This window comes from Astyanax mexicanus, chromosome 20 (assembly GCF_023375975.1).
Source record: "Astyanax mexicanus isolate ESR-SI-001 chromosome 20, AstMex3_surface, whole genome shotgun sequence".
In the NCBI taxonomy this organism is placed as follows: domain Eukaryota; kingdom Metazoa; phylum Chordata; class Actinopteri; order Characiformes; family Acestrorhamphidae; genus Astyanax; species Astyanax mexicanus.
In genome coordinates this window covers 20,339,202-20,359,994 of record NC_064427.1, presented here as the reverse complement: position 1 = coordinate 20,359,994, position 20,793 = coordinate 20,339,202, and the positions used below count along the sequence as shown (strand labels likewise).

The 20,793-nt window shown below is 41.3% G+C and overlaps 1 protein-coding gene across 2 annotated transcripts; it reads left to right on the top strand.

Moving 5' to 3' along the window:
• Nucleotides 1-208: 208 nt before the first annotated feature.
• Nucleotides 209-18,920, top strand: loxa (lysyl oxidase a). 2 transcript variants are annotated; one of them, XM_007228802.4, is made up of 7 exons: nt 221-1,207; nt 3,842-3,950; nt 5,759-5,896; nt 10,101-10,257; nt 11,308-11,403; nt 12,120-12,235; nt 18,249-18,920. In XM_007228802.4, exons 1-7 carry the CDS (start codon nt 640-642, stop codon nt 18,253-18,255), a joined length of 1,191 nt encoding a protein of 396 aa, XP_007228864.3. In that variant the 5' UTR covers nt 221-639; the 3' UTR covers nt 18,256-18,920. The 2 variants fall into 2 exon arrangements, with proteins under 2 accessions (XP_007228865.3, XP_007228864.3); XM_007228803.4 differs by lacking the exon at nt 18,249-18,920 and having other exon boundaries at nt 209-1,207; nt 12,120-12,239.
• Nucleotides 18,921-20,793: the final 1,873 nt, after the last annotated feature.

Genomic DNA, 20,793 nt, shown 5'->3' with positions numbered 1-20,793 from the left:
TGAATGAATGCAGCATTACCACAGTGTATGTGTGCGCAATAAGACATGGCTTGTTCTACTCCAGATGTTCCACCACATATTTTTTTCTTTCTTTTGCTGCTTTAAGTGAACAAGATAAAAGACCAGAACTCCCCGTCCACTGGTCCCGCTTCAGTCCAGCTCCAGTCCACACATCTTCCCGGGGAAGGGGAAGGGTGTCTGTCTGCTCTTTCCTTTTTTTCTTCTTCTTCTTCTTCTTCTTCTTCTTCTTCTTCTTCTTTCTTCTTTCTCTTTTTTCCGATGTCATGTAGCTCACGTTTACAGCTGCAAAAGAAGCGGAGCTTTTGTGTAACAGGGAATCACAAGCTGCCACAATCTGCTCCTCCTCCTCCTCCTCTTCTTCTCACTGCTCTCACTGCTGCCGCTGCTCCTTACTCTGCTGCCACTCTCGCTGCCACTGCTGCTGCTGCCGCCGCACGCAGTGCGCGCTCTGGCTCCGTGCGCACCGAAACGCAGGGCATCTGGGCTGTGAGCTCGCGATGTGAGCTGCTCTGGGAAGAGTTTAAGTGTTTTTCAGCAACTTTGCTCGGGTTTGACCGGACAGATTGGGTTTGTTTCTGAGTTGAGTCTCTGGAGGGAAAGAAAAAAAAAGTGCCAGCGATGTCGGCACGCAGCTTGGGCACCGTCTTTTACGCATGTGCGCACTTATGCTTGCTGGGGTGCGTTTTCCAAAGTGCGAACTCCCAGCGTGAGCCAAGACCCGCCAACCCTGGACCGGCGGCACTCAGGCAGACCATCCAGTGGCAGCACAATGGCAAGCTCTTCAGCCTGCTGAGCCAGGGCTCCGAGTACCAGCCGCCACTCCGGAGAGACGCGGACGCAGAGCAGCCAGAGGCCAAGAGACCAGTCGCTGTGATCAGCAGACCCTCGAGGGTTGGTGGCGACCAGCCTGGATCTTCCCAGCATGCACGTGGACGTGGTGGTGCTCGTGCACGCTCGCGCGGAGGCGCCAGGGACCGCGCACCCGGCGCGCCAAGGAACGCCAACGGCACGGAATGGGAAAACCGGCGCAACGACACCGCGCGCGAGGACGGCATGGTTGGAGACGACCCCTACAACCCCTACAAGTCCACCGACCCGGACAACCCCTACTACAACTACTACGACACGTACGAAAGACCCAGCCCCAGAGAACGGCCCGGATACGGCACAAGGTACTTTCAGTACGGTAAGGGTTAACGCTACTTAATGTGCATCCAATCAAATCTACATTTACAGTGCTGTCCAAAAGTTTTAGGCACCAAAGCAAATTACATTAATCCATTTATCTCAGCAATATGAGTGTTTTTACCTAAAAAAAAACACCACATACGATTTGAACGGATACAAATAGACATAAATACATGAAAACACAACAAGTAATTCTCATTTTTAGCCGAGCTGTAGAACAAAGTGTTCTTCAGTTCCAGATTTCTTCTGGATGCTCCTCAGCCAGCATGTGTATATTATGTTCAGTTCCATCAGCAGCTCACCTGATTTACCACATTTACCAATTTAATTTACCAAACCAGGTGTTGATTAATATGATGAGAACTAGACATAACTCTTTTAAGAGATTATAGGAGATGTTTTAAGGAATACAGGCCTGTAAAAGCTCTGCTTTTTATAAAATTGCTGTTTGTATTTATTTTAATGTTTGTGTTTTACTGGACTAATAAACACTTACTGCACAAATAAGACACTTAATCTTTACTGAAATTCCCACAGGTGCCTAAAACTTTTGCACAATACTGTATATACTGTCAGTATTGGGGCAAAATAACAGCTAAAACTTTTCAACACTTGGTATCCTCAGTGCATATTTTGTATCATGTTGCGAATCCTTCTCACAATATTTAAACAATTAAATTTTAGTGTTAAAATAGGTTAGAACAGGTCTATTGTCTCTACAAAACATTTGCACAAATTCACTCTCAAATAAAGAGCATAAGGACATCTCAAAAGCTCTATTCCTGCCAGTTTTAGTCCCTTTCAGAATCAGCCGTTTAAGGGCTCTGACATTTTTATGCAAATAAGCTGTTGCTGGAAAGGCCGCATGTTTACTCTTTGCGTTTACAAAACACAAATAAGCTAGTTCAAGCCTAACTGTGACAGAAGCAAAGAAATGCAATAAAACATAAAAAAAAGAAAACAAACAAGTTATTTAAAGGAATATTTTTAGTCACAGCACTAAACCATAAACAACTTAATTTTAATCTATTATACATTTTAGAGAAAATCAATGAATCTATCAATTAATAAATCAATCTTACTTTTTACTCAGGAATAAGGCATACATTAAGGGTAACCCTCATTTCCAGTGCAGCTGAGCATTTACAACTTTTACAACAACAAAAATATATTTTTATTAAATCTAAAATCGACTATTTAATCTTTAATATTTAATTTAATCTGGTTGAACTAAAAAAAGGAATGTAAACAGAAATATAAGCAAAATAATAAAAATGGCAATTAAGATTGAAATAAGAAGGAATAAAATCAAATAATTCAAGATAAAAGGATAAGTGAAGAGGATAAAAAATTAAGAGATAAATAATTAGAAAAATAAATAAATAATTTAATACCAGAATACCCCAGTTTAGTAAAAACTTAAACCATGTTTTAGATTACAATCCTCTCAAGACTTTGTGAAATTTGGTGAATTGTCTCAGGCATTAAACATTTTATTTATACAATACGGATGTAATACAAATTTGTGAAAGAGTTCCAGATGAGATGCTTCTACCACTAACCACCACTGTGCACTATTTTAACTGATTTCCCCTTTAACTGACCCAATTACTCTTATTTTGATCAAATTAAAAGATGCTTTGAATGGTTCTTAGAGTGATGCTATAGAATAAGTATTGTTAGAGTTTATGCTGTATATGAGCATATGGTATAGAGTATATAATGTAAACTGTGTAATGTAAACTTGCGCAGCCATATAAGCACATATGTGTACACACTAAATGTACATATATTAGAATTATGTGCAGTAGGTCTGTCATGATGACAAATTGTTTGAATGACAGTGCCACTGTTATAATGATAATATAACAGCAATTACATCATTTTAAAGTTCAAAAATAACTAAAATATGTTAAATCTCCAATAAAACATGAATAACCCAAAATTAAAAAAAATATTGTTGACATATCAGCTCAAAAATAAGTTGACATATCAGCTCAATGATATTAGTGAACTGCCTAAAAGTACATATATGTCCATATAATATAATATATAATATAACATCATAATCATGACAGGCCTGACCTGCAGGGATCTGGCCCTGAAGGGGTGCAATAAACATGGGAGTGTCTGGAATGGTTCAGAAAGTCCAGACTAGATCAAAACCCTGGAATGTGTTTAACTATAATAACTAATATTAAACACATTGCTTAAAGCAGCAGTGTGTAAGTTTTGGGGATCTGGGAATTTGGAGCCCTCTCTGGTGAAAATGGGTACTGTGTTTGAACAAAGAATGTGCAAAAGCACTTTTAGATTAATGCAGGTTAAATAAATAGTTATAAATTAGATAGAAATGTTGTATTTTTGAATGTATGACATCCAACAAACCTACCAGACCACTCATTTACTCACAATGAATATACGATGTATTAGATGATGTAGTGATGCAAGGCCCTTCTAATTTGTCCTCTCTTGTCTCATGTCCTCAAGATCCTATAATTTCAGTCGCTCATTAAAGTGTTAAAGTGATAAACATCTTAGGGACTGCTGCTTTAAGTCCAGTGTTTTGATGTTTATTCCTAGGAGTCCAAACACTTTTTCTTGCCCATTGAAACGTCTCAGTGTTCCTCAGGTTTGCCGGACCTGGTGGCGGATCCCTACTACATCCAGGCCTCCACCTACGTCCAGAGGGTTCCAATGTACAACCTCAGATGTGCGGCGGAGGAGAACTGCCTCGCCAGGTATGACAGAATGGAGAAAAACCCCTAAAAACAGGGCAATCAGTTAGTGATGTTGAATGTTATGTTGAAAGGGAGGCGTAGAGCTGTGAGCCAGATATTCTTCGCTCAGTTCGTCTGAAGTGAGTCACGGGTCGACCCGTAAATCTTCTCCCACTGAAAGATCTGCCATAATTCGGGCCGGTTCTGTGGAACGGTGAAGGGGAAAGTGTGGGGCGAGAGTGGTGCAGAGATGGGGAGGGGTGGAGAGGTGGTGTTTTGCAGTGGAGATTTCAGTGGAGGACGATTACATGGAAAAACCATCACCAGGCGACTGCTAAAGCTATTAGCCAACCACACACACACACACACACATACACTAACGGCTGCGGGGAAAAATGCACAAAGCGAGCAAGAATATTCATCTTCTAGTTTTCTGTTCCGACGCCATCATCCATATCTATCCATATATTGTACAATACATTAGTAATAACATCATTATCATGACAGGCCTGATCTGCAGGGGTCCAGTCTTGAAGGGGATACAATAAGCATGGGAATGTCTGGAATGGTTCAAGTCCCAAACTAGATAAAAACCCTGGATTTTGTTTAATAACTAATATTAAATTGCTTAAATCAGCATTCTGTAAGTTTTGGAGACCCCTCTGGTGAGAATGTGTAATTCCATGGGCATGTGGAAGAGTACTAAACCTATTAGCCATTATCCATATATGTCCATGACCATGACAGGCCTGATGTCAGTCATGACAGTCTTAAAGTGCGTGCAATAAACATGGGAATGCCTGAAATGGTTCAGAAAGTCCAGAACTACATAGAAACCCTAGAACGTGTTTAATAACTAATATTAAATAAATTGTAGCAGCAGTCTGTAAGTTTTGGGGATCTGGGGATTTGGAGACCCCTCTGGTGAGAATGTGTAATTGCACAGAGCATGTGGAAGAGAACTAAAGCTATTAGGTTACAGGAAGAAAATCACAAAGCAAGCAACAATAATTGTCCTCTAGTTTTTCCGCACGCCTGAAGTGTGCTTACTGTTTGGATGCCATGATCCATAAATGTCCATTTATTGGACAAAACCTCAATAATAGTATAATTATCATGACAGGCCTGATCCGCAGGTGTCTGGTCTTGAAAGGTTGCAATAAGCATGGGAATGTCTGGAATTGTTCAAAAAGTCCAGAACTAGATAAAAAACCCTGGAATATGTATATGAAATAGAATCAAACAAACTGCTTAAAGCAGCTGTCTGTAAGTTTTGGAGATCTGGGGATTTGGAGACCCCTCTGGTGAGATTTAGAAAGAAAGCAACAATAATTGTCCTCTAGTTTTCATGAACACCTGAAATGCACTGACTCTTTAGACACCATCATCCATGTATGTCCATATATTGCACAATAAGTCTATGATAACATGACTGTATCTGCATGGGAATGCCTTGATTGGTTCAGATTTAGACAGAAGACCTTGAATTTGTTTAATAACTAATATTAAACAAATGGTTTAAAGCATCATTCTGTAAGTTTTGAGGATCTGGGAATCCGGAGACCCCTCTGGTGAGAATGTGTAATTGCACAGAGCATGTGGAAGAGTATTAAAGCTATTAGCCAACCACACACACACACACACACACACACACACTAACGGCTGTAGGGAAAAATTCGCAAAGCAAGCAACAATATTTGTCCTCTAGTTTTCATGCACGCCTGAAATGCGCTCGCTCTGCCAACACACACTTCTCTCCGAGGTATTTGGACGCTGTGTGATGATAGGCTGATAATCTGTGTTTGGTTGTGCCGTTTCCCGCCGAGCAGCTCGGCCTACAGGTCCAGTGTGAGAGACTACGACACCCGCATGCTGCTGCGCTTCCCCCAGCGGGTCAAGAACCAGGGCACCTCCGACTTCCTGCCCAGCCGGCCACGCTACGCCTGGGAGTGGCACAGCTGCCATCAGTGAGTCTTAATTCTACATTAATAATCCATTATTTAGCTCTACTGATCTTATATGACACTATATTCCTCCTTTTTCACCCTGTTCTTCAATACTCAGGACCCAACAGGAGAGAAAAACACCACAGAGCAGTTGTTATTATTATTATTTGGGTGCCTCGTTAGCCTTGTTACTCCTATTTCATTTCAGCTTGTATTTATTCAGGCTTCAATAAAACCCCTATCCAGATCAATCTCTCCATCCAGATAGAGTGAATCTGATTGTGATTGGATGTAGAGAATTATAAACATATACCATTTCGACACCCTATTGGTTTATACTGAAGATGATCCGTGCAGAGACTCGAGAGAACTCCAGACAAACTCCATTCCAACTAAGTAGGACTTTAGCTTTTGTTCTTAATGGCTTTATTTTTCCCCTTACATTACTTTAATTTTATTCTTTAGGTGTGTTTGAATTCAGTACTTTTACACTTTTACTCAAAGAGTAAAAAGTTTGAGTTGATACTTCAACTTTTACAGCATTATTTAAACCCCTGGTACTTCTACCTACAGATTAATAAATGGAGATACCTTTCACACCTTTGTATGAGTAAATCAGATGCAGATTGACACATCAGTGAATTTATACATTATATTATATACAATTCATTACATTTCAGCTAGTGGTGAAATACAGTAGCTGTTGGAAAAAATACCCAGTTATGGTTAGCAATCTTCCTGAAGCTCAGTGATTACTTGTTCAGGAAGAAAAATCGCCAGCTCACCCATTTCCACAGCTGCAGCACACTGTTTGGCAGCCTGGGGTGTGGAAATGAGACTGGGGGAATGAATGGAGGTGGACAGATTCACAACCCACACAGTCCAAATAAGAATATAACTTTTCTGATTTCAGCTCTGAAAGTTTTAACAACAGTAATATCAGATAATACTGTATCAACAGATATCTTTAACTAGGGGTGGGTGATATGGCCCTAAAATAATATCACGATATTTTATGGTATTTTCGCGATAACAATACTCTTGGCAATATAAATTAATGATTTGGGTTTTTTTTCAAGAAAACACTACTGCATAAAAAATGAAAATGTAATTTTATTATTGCATATGATTTATGCCACACCCCTACCTGAGATATTTAAAAAAATTAAAGAATTTTATCAGATTTGTAATAGAAATCAATGATCCAGAATGTCATGATACTGTGATGTGATAATTAGGGCTGGGTGATATGGCACAATATTTTTAGGGTATTATATCGTTCACGATATTCAAAAATGTTGCCGATATTATGGCATACGATATGATATGGCACACCCCTGTCTCCAACCTATAAAATCTTATAACAAGTTACATGAGCAGAACCATATATCATTAATGTAGGTTGGAGTAGTTCGATACCATTGATCTATAAGGAGTTTTTTTTTCTTTCGCTTTATACATAATTACAATCTGTACTCTACTGTAATTCTTACTTTAAAAGAGTTTTTACACCAGTAAAAACTGATTTAGCACTGAATTAACACTTTGTACCGCTGATTTGAGGCTAAAACGACTTTTCATAGAGAATGAGGCATTAATGTCCAAGTGTGTCTGTATGTGTGTGTATGTAATCTTATCTAAAGTGGATTAATGTGTGATAAGTGTGTGATGGGAGTCTGGAGCAGCGTTTTTGGGGGGAAAGTGTTCTGTGTTCTTGTCTGAAGGAAAACAGTGTGTAGGCCCACTCTCCACCGTGGCAGACTCGCTAATGACCCACTGAGCATAGTTTAGCCGTGAAGTCAGCTACGCTCCAGCACCATGTATGGAGTACATGTGGCTCGGATCCACTTCACACAGTGACATGAGCCTGCAGTTAGCGGTGCTGAAACCGGGCCCAAACCGGCCCGATGAGCTCAGCGCCGACCCTGTTTACTCTGCCTGACGTTTCCTGACACTTTTCTGGCCGAACTCTTTCCGACGCTAATCTTTAGCGTGATCTTGAGAGAACACGCTGCTCATGGAGCGAAGAGAACAAAAGGTGCTGTTAGTTTTTTTGTTTTTCTTTTGTTTTCTATTGTTTTGTTTGAGTTCTACAGCTTGACATTCTTCACATGTTCTGGACATTAAAGACGTACCTTATCACTGAAGTGCATCCATATGTGAACCCACCACGAGCACCAGCTCCCACTCTTGGCGGTCTTCCCCAGAGCATTGGCTTCGGGGTCGATGAGTTCATTTATGTAGTTCTGAGAAAGATCTGAGCATTCTGAGTTCTCGCAATGCAGCTACGCTTTTTTTATTTATTTATTAATTTATTTCTAGTTTTTTCCCTATTTTCTCCCAGTTTATCTGGCCAATTGTCTCACCCATTCATCTGCTAATCAGCTGTATATCCCCTATCACTAGTGATGCCCCAACACCAGGAGGGTGAAGAATAGCACACGCTTCCTCCGACACATGTGAAGTCAGACTCCACCTCTTTTTGAACTGCTGCTTATTTCAGCGTTACCGAGTAGCATCACAGTGCTAACGCTCGGACGAAAGCGCAGCGACTCAGTTCTGATACATCAGCTCACAGACGCAGCCTTGTGCTGATCCACATCACCCTAGGAGAGATGAGGGGAAAGAAGAGCGCCATCTACTGTACTGTACCCACCCAGAGAGAGCAAGGTCAATTGTGCTCTCTCTGGGCTCCGGCAGCTGATGGCAAGCTGCATGACCGGGAAACAAACCACAATCTCCTGATCATAGTGGCAGCACTTTAGTCCGCTGGACCTCTCAGAGCCCCGCAGCTACGCTTTTACCTACATTTACTAGGAGTCTGTCCTTCTGGAGCTGGATCTTATCCATGCAGACAGTGGCAACACACATCAGCTGCCATTCAAATACTAGAATCTACATCAGTTAACACATATAAGATCCATTCATACTTCACCTTATGCAGAAAAAATATAATATTTTGGCTTCTTTTGGCTACTGCGCTTTCGCAGATCTCTGTAGCATGATGTGGCTTCCCATTTTTACAATAATAAAATTATATATTAGTTTAGTTTTTAGTTAATTTGTTTTTCTTAAAGGCCCTGAAAGTTTACTGCAAACTGAACCTGAAGAGCCTAAATGGCAAAACTCAAGGTAGTGTATGCAGATTATGTTTCTACTGGATGAGACGCTTTTTATCCATTTTTTGGAGATGTTCACTAGAAGCTTGTCTCTTCTGGCTACTTCACTTTTGCAGGTCTCCACATCATGATGGGGTTTTCCCCCAGCATTCGAACCCCTTCCATTTGCAGTGTAAGCAGCAATCTGATTGGCTATTTTTCCAAGCCAATTAGATTGCTTGCAGTATTTAAGCACAAAAACAAGAACTCAATATGCGAGAAATCCCTGTCATATTTCAGACAGTGGCTGGTCTCCTCATTAATACAATCTCTGGCAGAAGATTTCAGCTTCATTGCTATAGAAAGGAAAGAAATAGGACCATGTGGTCCATGTTTATATACACACTTACATTATTACATGTGTAACCAGTGAGTTAACTAGTTTACCAGTATACACTGCCAGTCAAAAGTTTTAGAACACCCCTATTGTTTAGTAGCATACAGTGCTGTATGACCCAGATCTGTATGATCTGCTTTTTTATTTTATCCTTACATTATCAATGCAGTTCTTCACCCTATCAGACTAACTCTAATTTGTCTAATTCTTCACTACTAAAACTAAGACTCAGTCCAGTCATTTTAAGCTAAAAGCTAAAGGCTAAAGCTGTTTCCATGTGGGTCAGCCAGACAACTTCCTGTAGCAGTTTTCTCCAGTTTACAAGAGTCTTCATCTGTAATTTCTCTAAAGAAAAGACTTCTACTTTGAATAGTTACAGAGTCCTCTGTTTCTGTTGATTTTCTGTTGATCTGTGATTTTTTCTAGTTATTATGATGATGAAAGTGTGAGTGTACTGTGTAAATGTGTAAGTGTGTAAAAGCTGCAGTAGAGAGTAAAAGCAGTAACACCAGTAAAATTGCAAAATTGACGATTTTTACAGAAATAAAATTATTTATTAGTTTAGTTTTTAGTCCATTTGTTTTTCTTAAACTGCCTGAAATTTTACTCCAAAATGATCGACACTGGATTTTGTACAATTTCCAGTTTTTGGTGTGTTTCTACTGGATGAGCAGCTTTTCAACCATTCTTTGGAGATGTTCACCAGTATCTTGTCTCTGTGCATCCTCAGGCATTACCACAGCATGGACGAGTTCAGCCATTACGACCTGTTGGAAGCCAGCTCTCAGAGACGGGTGGCTGAGGGCCACAAGGCCAGCTTCTGCCTGGAGGACAGTTCCTGTGACTACGGCTACTACCGACGTTTCGCCTGTACTGCTCACACACAGGTACAACAACTCCACCAACACTCACACTCCACCTTTCTTATTCTGACAACCATGAAAATATAACACAATACATATTATGGGCCCTAGCTGCTTGTTTTCACTCCTTCCACCTGCATCATTTGAATAGCAACAGAGCTTCTGAATATATCTACACTGATGGGCGTGGTGGTCTGGAAATGAGGTGTGTTCAGCTAAATTTCTGGAGTACTGCGGAGTATTTTGGCAGCGGAAAACACAGGTGCTCCATTGACTGAATACAACCTAGACAGACCTTGGTAACACAGGGGCGCCATGCGTAAACCCCCACTTATTACAAACACATGAACACTGGAGCTGGAGCTGGAGCTCCTTCACAGTGTGAGCAAGCAGCTCAGTTTCCACTGCTGAGAAGCGTTGGACATGTCCAGGTAGCTGCATCGTTAAAATAGCAATCCGCCAAATTCAGAGCACACCTGACTCTTAAAGGGAATGGCAAAAGACTGTGATTAATTAAGAGAATTAGTACATGCCTTTTGCATGCTTATAGCCGTGCAAGGTGTACTTTTCCCATCGTTACGATAGCAAAGACACACTGACACACTGTTCTAAAATAGGGCCCCATATGTTTTACAGTGATATATAACTAATCTATACACATACCCGTAACACATATCAGACCTGATTATGTGGTTTCTGATACTGTATAGCTGTTAAAAAAGTAACTATGTTTTATAGACCACAGAATGAAGTATGGACTAAAGTTTCAGCTATGCCATGACTTTTGTCAATTTTTATTTATATTTTGAAGGATATTACAGAAAGTAAAATAGTGAAAAGTGAAAATGAAGGTGTTTGGCCCTCTGGTGGCAGAGTCAGGACTGCTGTTCTTCCTCACAGTTATGAACACAGGCTGGAACACAGTGTTATATTTTATCTCACTAAACTCAGCCCCTAATGGCACATTCTAACATTAGCCTGGAGCCTCAATCTGAAAAGACAGATGCTGAGTGTGTGTGTGTGTGTGTGTGTGTGTGTGTGTGTGTGTGTGTGCGTTTGCGTGTGCTGTTGCAGGGCCTGAGTCCAGGATGTTACGACACTTACAATGCCGACATCGACTGCCAGTGGATCGACATCACTGATGTGAAGCCTGGAAACTACATCCTCAAGGTGTTTACAGATAAACCATACCAGTCATAGTAAATAAATACTGAAGTGATCCAGACTATGAAGGAACACTTAGATGCTCTTATCCGGGGAGCTGTTTGTTAACTTGTGGTTTCTGAGGCTGGTAACTCTGATCAACTTATCCTGTGCAACAAAATTCTCGAAATTCTCCTTTCTGACCTTATTTTTTTCTTTACAAAATCCTATAATATGGATTAGAACATTACTCAAATAGAGCTATTCACTGTATACCAACTCTACCTCTTCATTAAGAGGCAAGAAATTCAAGTAAGTAACTCTTGACGAGGCACAACTGTTAACTGAAAGCTCGTCCAGCTATTTCATGCAGAGATGTCCAAAATCTTTGTTTAAAACTTTTTTTCTTTACTTAATAATTCCTTATGTTTTCCATTTTAGTAATACATAATAATGTAAAACCACTGAATTTAATAAATACTTGTACATTATTAATGAAACCAACCAAATAAGATTAATCTGGGACATACTCTCTAGATTGTATCAGAGTGCTATGATGAATGAACCAATAGAAATGCTCCAAAATGACTATTAATATATATATATCTATATAATATATTAAATCCCACACTATAGTTTAACTTTACGTTAGTAATATAAACTAATGTTACATAGTGTTTTATTATATACATGTTATCTATAAAGTTATCTAGTTGAATGTGCTTTTTCCCCTCTTATTACAGATCAGTGTTAACCCCAGCTACACGGTACAGGAGTCTGACTACAGCAACAATATAGTGCGGTGTGATATTCGCTACACCGGAAACTACGCCTACGTATCAGGATGCCATGTTTCACCGTAAGTACATCTAGCTAAGAGTCAACGGTTCAGTTGGCATGGATTTTCAGGCTTTGCACTTTGCTCAAGATATTTTCCTGCTGAGATTAATAATCTGAGGAGCATCTCATACAGTGACAGTCAGTCGCCCGTAGTAGTGATATGGGGAACACTACCAGCTCAGTGATATGTGCAGAACATCCTGCAGAGCATCCTGTATTTCCCAAGAATTGTTTAGCAGGATAATGCTCACCCACACACAGCAAGGGGTTTTCCAAGAATATCTCCATCATCTTTGGCTTGTTCATTCACTAGATTTATCATTTATTTTGTAATCGTGTAAATGAGTTAGATAAAGGCACATTAAATAGACCAAAATCTACCAAATAAAGAGATGTGCATTCAAACATCAAAAAAGCATCTCAATCCCATAAGATGCTCGCAGTGCTGGTTCATCTGGTTCATCTTATGGAGGTCTTGATACAGAGCAGATGTAGATCAGAGCAGAACTGGTTGACCTAGACAGGAGTATAAACTCAGATTACAAACTGGCATTGGTGCGCTGCTTCAGGCGGGAAAGAAAATTTGCCTCAAATGCAGATTAATTTCCTGCAGCCAGTAAACCACAATCTCACATCAGCAGACTCAAAGTTTTTCCAGTGTTTCAGCTTTAATACAGCCAATCCCACAACTCCACACTAACGCTCTACTCAACTGGATCCAGATATCTACAATATATCGCCAAAAGTATTCCCTCACTGTAAACAGAGTGTTCCAATCAGCCACAATGTCCACAGTCATCGCTGGATTACTGACTGGGTCAGTGGGGGCCCTCTATTTTAAGGATCCTCTGACTATTAGGGACTTTGACCCCAGGGCCTCATGCTTTTGGGGGCTCTAGCCATGTTTTTGGGGGCTTTATCCATGCTTTGGGGGCTTTATCCATGCTTTTGGGGACTCTATCCATGCTTTTGGGGACTCTATCAATGCTTTTGGTGGCTCTAGCCATGCTTTTGGGGGCTGTAGCCATGCTTTTGTGGGCTCTAGCCATGCTTTAGTGCCCTAGCCATGCTTTCGGAGGCTCTATCCATGCTTTTGGGGGCTCTGTACATGCTTTTGGGGGCTCTAGCCATGCTTTTGGGAGGCTTTAGCCATGCTTTTAAGTATTTTATCCATGCTTTTGGGGGCTCTAGCCATGTTTTTGGGGGCTCTAGCCATGCTTTTGGGGGACTCTAGCCATGCTTTTGGGAGGCTTTAGCCATGCTTTTAAGTATTTTATCCATGCTTTTGGGGGCTCTAGCCATGTTTTTGGGGGCTCTAGCCATGCTTTTGGGGGGCTCTAGCCATGCTTTTGGGGGACTCTAGCCATGCTTTTGGGGGGCTCTAGCCATGCTTTTGGGGGGCTCTAGCCATGCTTTGGGGGGCTCTAGCCATGCTTTTGGGGGGCTCTAGCCATGCTTTGGGGGGCTCTAGTCACGCTTTTGGGGACTCTAGCCATGCTTTTAGGGGGCTCTAGCCATGTTTTTGGGGGCTCTAGCCATGCTTTTGGGGGACTCTAGCCATGCTATCCATGCTTTTGGGGACTCTATCCATGCTTTTGGGAGCCATAGCCATCTTTTTGGGGATCTAGCCATCCCTTTGGGGGCTCTACCCATGCTATTGGGGACTCTAGCCATGCTTTTAGGGGGCACTAGCCATGTTTTTGGGGGCTCTAGCCATGCTATCCATGTTTTTGGGGACTCTATCCATGCTTTTGGGAGCAATAGCCATGCTTTTGGGGCTTTAGCCATCCCTTTGGGGGCTCTAGCCATGCTTTTGGGGACTCTAGCCATGCTTTTAGGGGGCACTATCCATGCTCTTAGGGGGCACTAGCCATGTTTTTGGGGGCTCTGGCCATGCTTTTGGGGTACTCTAGCCATGCCTTTGGGGGGCTCTAGCCATGCTTTTGGGTAGCTCAATCCATGCTTTTGGTGGCTCTAGCCATGCTTTTGTGGGCTCTAGCCATGCTTTAGTGCCCTAGGCATGCTTTTGGGGGCTCTATCCATGCTTTTGGGGGCTCTAGCCATGCTTTTGGGGGCTCTGAACATGCTTTTGGTGGCTCTAGCCATGCTTTTGTGGGCTCTAGCCATGCTTTAGTGCCCTAGCCATGCTTTCGGGGGCTCTATCCATGCTTTTGGGGGCTCTATCCATGCTTTTGGGGGCTCTAGCCATGCTTTTGGGGGCTCTGTACATGCTTTTGGGGGCTCTAGCCATGCTTTTGGGAGGCTTTAGCCATGCTTTTAAGTATATTATCCATGCTTTTGGGGGCTCTAGCCATGTTTTTGGGGGCTCTAGCCATGCTTTTGGGGGCTCTAGCCATGCTTTTAGGGGACTCTAGCCATGCTTTTGGGGGACTCTAGCCATGCTATCCATGCTTTTGGGGACTCTATCCATGCTTTTGGGAGCCATGGCCATGCTTTTGGGGATCTAGCCATCCCTTTGGGGGCTCTACCCATGATATTGGGGACTCTAGCCATGCTTTTAGGGGGCACTAGCCATGTTTTTGGGGGCTCTAGCCATGCTATCCATGTTTTTGGGGACTCTATCCATGCTTTTGGGAGCCATAGCCATGCTTTTGGGGCTTTAGCCATCCCTTTGGGGGCTCTAGCCATGCTTTTGGGGACTCTGGCCATGCTTTTAGGGGGCACTATCCATGCTCTTAGGGGGCACTAGCCATGTTTTTGGGGGCTCTGGCCATGCTTTTGGGGTACTCTAGCCATGCCTTTGGGGGGCTCTAGCCATGCTTTTGGGTAGCTCTAGCCATGCTTTTGGGGGCTCTATCCATGCTTTTGGGGGTTCTAGCCATGCTTTTGGGCCCCTTCTGAAAATGGATGAGGCGTTGTGACACTGCTTTGACTTTGACTTCTGGCTATTAGGGGTCCTAAAGGAAAGAGGGGAGCATATTTTTAAAGGGCCCTGGTTATGAGAGCCTCTGCCAGAGGGCTCTAGAGAAGAGCAGGCATACCATTAAAGGGCTTTTAATCATGAGGGCCCCTGATATGGGTCCCTTGACTTCCATAGAAATCATTTACCATACCAAATTGCCAGGCAAGCTACCATATTTTATAACAGATGTTTTGTTGCACATATGCTATTCAGGCCCTTATTTACCGTTTCTGAATTTGTATTGTTTCAAAATTATGTGGTACAGTGATAGGATGCAGCACCTGTGCAACAAGCCCAGTTGTGAAATTTCATGTAATGTAATTAACAAAAAAAGGTGTTTGTTCCTTGAGGAAAACACCATGTCATAGAGGGTTAAGAATATTCTGATGTTGGAACTTTTTAAATTAAGAGAATGGAATATAAAATGTTTAATATCCTACTGTAGCGGCTCAGTGGTTTAATACCTGGTGCTAATTGAGATGTTGAAATATTTTTTAATTGGGCGCCAGTTATTAAATTAATTTAATTAGATTAATTAATTAATTAATTAATTAATCAAATTAATTAATAACACAAGACATCTCAGGGTGTGGTTTCTACAGGTGACAGAAATTTTCATAACCAAGTTATCCAGAAAAACACACTGAAATGACAGGTTTTGTAAAATAAAAGTATTTATTAAATCACACAGATATGAGTAAATAATTCATTAAAAAGTCATAAATGTAGCCATTAGATATCAAATCATAGTGTAGAATAATAAATGAAAAATAAAAGAACAAACACGTTATAATACTGGTATGAAAGGAATAAAGGTTAATAGAACTATTAAGTGAATATTTCTAAATAAGGGTCTTAATGTAATGAGGTCAAACTAATCAAATGAGAACACTAAAATAAGTAGATAAGTAAGATATTTTACGGCCTACAAAGATCATCCCTTTCGCCAAATAACTAAAAATGAATCTATACTAAGAAAAGAGTTAAGGACAATAACCAAACTAGACTTGACCAACCAAAACACCAATTACTGAGAGAAATACCCAAACTGCCTTACTCTGAGACGTCTACAAAGGGGGGTCCCCATCGGTTCGGTCCGCTGTTTAAACCTCTTGTTCGGCTGACATCCTGCACCCCTAGAAGGTCCAGTGTGGACCCATCCGCAGGGTAAAGATGGTGCTCTGTGGGCCAGCGGCGCACCTGGTCGACACCCGCTTCTAGTCTCTGCACAGGGAAAGCCTTCCCTGGAGCTTGCTCGGCTGGCGTACCCTCTCGGTGATCCGTCGGTTGGTCTAGTTGGTTTACTGAACTATATTAACTATCTTGGCAAGCAGGAGAACTCCGTAGATCATAAAATAGCTTAGTTATTTAAACTAGGATAACTAATACCATTATGCTTGAAGAAGATTAAATGCACTAGTCTAATAAAACTAACCTAAGATGACTAACTAACAGTTTATCCTTTCTTCATCTCTAGGCCCTCTCTAACCTCTCTCCTCTAACTGTTTTCCTCAACTCATCTTCTTCCACTCCTTCTCTAACTCCAACTGCTTCTCCTCCAACTCCTCCGAACTGGAAACTCTAAACTGGAAACTGAACTGTGTCTGCCCAGTTTACTATTAGTCTCTGTGGCCTGTTTGGCCCCTGAGCTATGATTGGCCCTGTGGCCCAAATGTCTGTGTTTTGATTGGTCTAGGAGCAATTTCAAACTTTGGTGGGGATTCACAAAGGGCCATAAACCCCCCCTCCTCACATGGTCAACATGCTTCAGCATTTTTCTAATAGATCAAACCAAAAGAAAACTCAATTAAACAGTGGATCAAAATACCTTTTTCAGCATATCAGTTTGTGAGGATAAATTCAGGAAACAAACAATCTTACAATTGAATCACAATAAATGTAATATATATATATTTTGCCCACAAACAGTTTTGTAATACTCAAGATAATCTTAGGAATACAATGATGGATGGTACTCTGTCAGAAAGAGATCAAGAGTCATGTTATTATTTAAACCCAATTAAATCACTTAAAAGATAATACATGGTTAAACCACTGATAACCAAATAAAGCTAAATTATCAAATGCTAGTTAAACCTTGTTGATTCAGACTTGAATGTGTAGGAGAATTTAATCAGGACACATCCAAACACATATACCATATACCAGACACATATACCATTATCTAGTAAACATTCTATAAAACACCTTTTTTATATAGTCAATATATATGTATTTTAAGCAAAATCTTCTCAGTGAGAAATTCCTCTCCCTCTGCTGTGTTTAGATAAGCGGCTGTCGTCGGAATTTACGACCGTGGGGGAAGTTGGTGAAGTTGGTGTTGGGAATGTAATTTCCAAGCTAAGAGCATTCATTTTAACTTCATGAATCTTATTTCTAAGTGGTTGCAGAAAGCACAAACCCCTAAATTGGTATAATATATTTGGTGAATTTACAATTTCCAAGGCATTCATTAAGTTTTGAACCCTCTCTCAAGTCCCGTAGTCCCGTCCTTGTCCTGGTGATTGTGCTGTTGGCAAAACCACAATTGTGCACAGTTCCAGATGTTTAAACATTAACGGTCCTAAATCCAGATTTACGACTGACAGCGTCTGAAGGAATGTCAAAAAAGAATTTAAAAATGTTTACCCTGACTTGCATTTAGGGTTCTCGAGCGAGGCTGAGTGAAGAAATAGTCAGGCAATGTCATTTTGAAATTTAAGGCTGTTTGAAAAAGATAACTCCAAGGCTTTTAGAGTGTTCTGGGGGTTGAAGTTCCTTATAGACCATAAAGTGGGGGTAGTGTGTGTGTGTGTGTGTGTGTGTGTGTGTGTGTGTGTGTGTGTCCAAGCGATGCAGGAATCCTCTGTTTAATCCACTACACTACATAATTAAAACATTTTAAACAGTTAACACACTGGTTCATACACACAATGTTCTCTGCTTTCTTAAGTCCATGCTATGAGTAATACTGAGGTCATATGAGGACTGGGTTTGGCACATATATTCTATGATAATTTGATAATTATGGTAATTATTGTCCCAGTCCTATGAATAATACAATGTATGAAGACTGTTGATGATGATGATATTTTCTCTCTTCTATCAGATATTAAAGATACGCTCGGATCTTCTTCAGGACCAGGAGAGGCCTTTTATCTGCCAGGAGCTTCACTGTGAGCCGACATGAGGAAAATCAGCCTGGAAATAGATTTAGATTCTATTAATAATAAGAGAACAGCAGAGTAGAGACTGCTCTGAGAGACGGGTGTGTCCGGAGTAGTAAATCTCAGTAAAGCTCAGTAAAGTTCAGTATGGTGCCTAATTTTACGCTTAACTTCTTTTTTTTCTTTGATTAATTTTGACTCATTATTGTTGAATGACTTGATATCTCATGTAAAATGATGAAAATGGTAGAAAATTATAAATAAGGAGCAAAATTTTTTTACAAAAATCAGTTTAGAGTATGACAAATAAAGTTCTGAACCTGAAGACAGCTAAAGACACAGCGATGATTCTGCTGCCGCGTCTTAGCCGATGTGACCATACTAGCCTCAGCTCTCGACCCGAAACCTTCATATTGGTGCAGTTCAGAAGTTCAGGCTGCTCCAGGCTGGGTCCAGCTGGAGCTCCATGCTCTAGTTTGCTAGAATAATGATATCCATGTTACTATATTTGTGTATTCTGAGTAAATATTTAACGTAAGCTCATATTACTGCAACACTTCTGTTTGTATTATGTGAAAATGACTTGAATAAATCACGTTTCATTCACTAAATCACACCGTGGAGGCCGTCTGTTTTCTCCTGAAGGGCGAAGGTCGCAGTTAAATTAAAGGCTGCGGTAAAGTAAATGATATATGTGAAATATGTGCACGCAATGGGAAGCAGACCTCGCTGTGTGAGAATGACCGAGCTCTGACCCACACCGTCCAGCTGGAAGACTTGAGAACTGTTTGAATGTGAAACCCTTCTAATGCTTTTACAAAGCAATTCATTTTTTTCCCCCATTTTCTCCCAATTTATCTGGTTAATTGTCCCACCATTCAGCTCTTAGTCATCTGTATATCCCCATTAGTGATGCCACTACACAAGAATGGTAAAGACTTTTTTAAAACCACTAGTGATGCAGCATTACCGAGTAGCATCACAGCGCTAATGTTTGGAGGAAAGCGCAGCTTTTCTGATACATCAGCTCACAGATGCAGCCTTGTGCTGATCCACATCACCCTAGGAGTGATGAGGTGAAAGAGCGCCATCTACTGTACCCACCCAGAGAGAGCAAGGCCAATTTACGCTCTGGTTACTGTCTGTGTTGAGTTTTTACCTGTGGCAGGAGAACTTATCCTGCTAATCTGTTCCTATAGGTGTGTAAGTGGGTGTGACTGGTTACCGTATTTTTCGGACTATAAGGCGCACTTAAAAACTTTTAATTTTCACAAAAATTGACAGTGCGTCTTATAATACGGTGCGCCTTTTGTATGGATTTTACTCGTCAGGTTGTAAGGAGCAGTAAACACACACTCCGTGCAGCGTTATAGAGAGTTTCAGTGCTATACAGAGTCCAGAGCCGTGCAGCTCCGAGGCTGAGCAGCAATAGCATTAGCTAGATGCTAACCGCTAAGCTAGCTAGCTTATTCACTGAGATCAGTATTATCTAAATTTTACTCGTCAGGTTGTAAGGAGCAGTAAACACACACTCCGTGCAGCGTTATACAGAGTTTCAGTGCTATACAGAGTCCAGAGCCGTGCAGCTCCGAGGCTGGAGCAGCAAATAGCATTAGCTAGCTTATTCACTGTTCAGAGATCAGTATTATCTAAATTTTACTCGTCAGGTGTAAGGAGCAGTAAACACACACTCCGTGCAGAGCCGTGCCGCTCCGCTCCGCTTAGCTAGCTAGCTTTTTCACTGTTCAGAGATCAGTATTTTCTAAATTTAGCACTTTTAATACTGCTGGAGCAGTATTATTAGAGTTAGATGCTAATCGCTAAGCGTTCACCGTTCAGAGGTGAGTTATCGGCCTGTAAGTCTGTGCTGCTTTGCCTGGCTAGCATTAGCTAGATGCTAAGCGCTAACTCTCTCAGAGGTGAGTTTTATCAGCCTGTAATCTGCTTGTTTACCGTGTTAAAACAAGCTACGGGGGACGAATCGCTAGCTAATATCTCACTGTCTTACCAGAACACGCAGGATTACTCAGTGTAACGCTGTCGTTTAAGTTTGGGTTAACTTTACTAGTTTAGGTGACTAGCTAGCGTGCTAGCGGATAGCTATGCTAACGCTGGTGCAGCAAGCCTTAGTGGACATCTGGAAATCTAAGCTTACTGTAAATAAACTGAAGCACGTTACTCACCCAAATAAACAGTTTTCAGGAGAGGAATCTGTGTAGATTAATATCCAGCACTCGTTTGACTTTGAAAGAGCTATATTTTGTATACCGAGACGCTCCACCGGCAAGCGACCACCCCCGGTGGGGGAAGGGAAACATGGCGCCACTCCTGTTCACTTTGATATAGGCACCCTTTCTAGTGTCACTTAACGCACCTTATAATGCGATGCGCCCTATGTATGGAAAAATAGCAGAAAATAGGCGTTCTTTGATAGTGCGTCTTATAATACGGTGCGCCTTATAGTCCGAAAAATACGGTAAGTTTGGT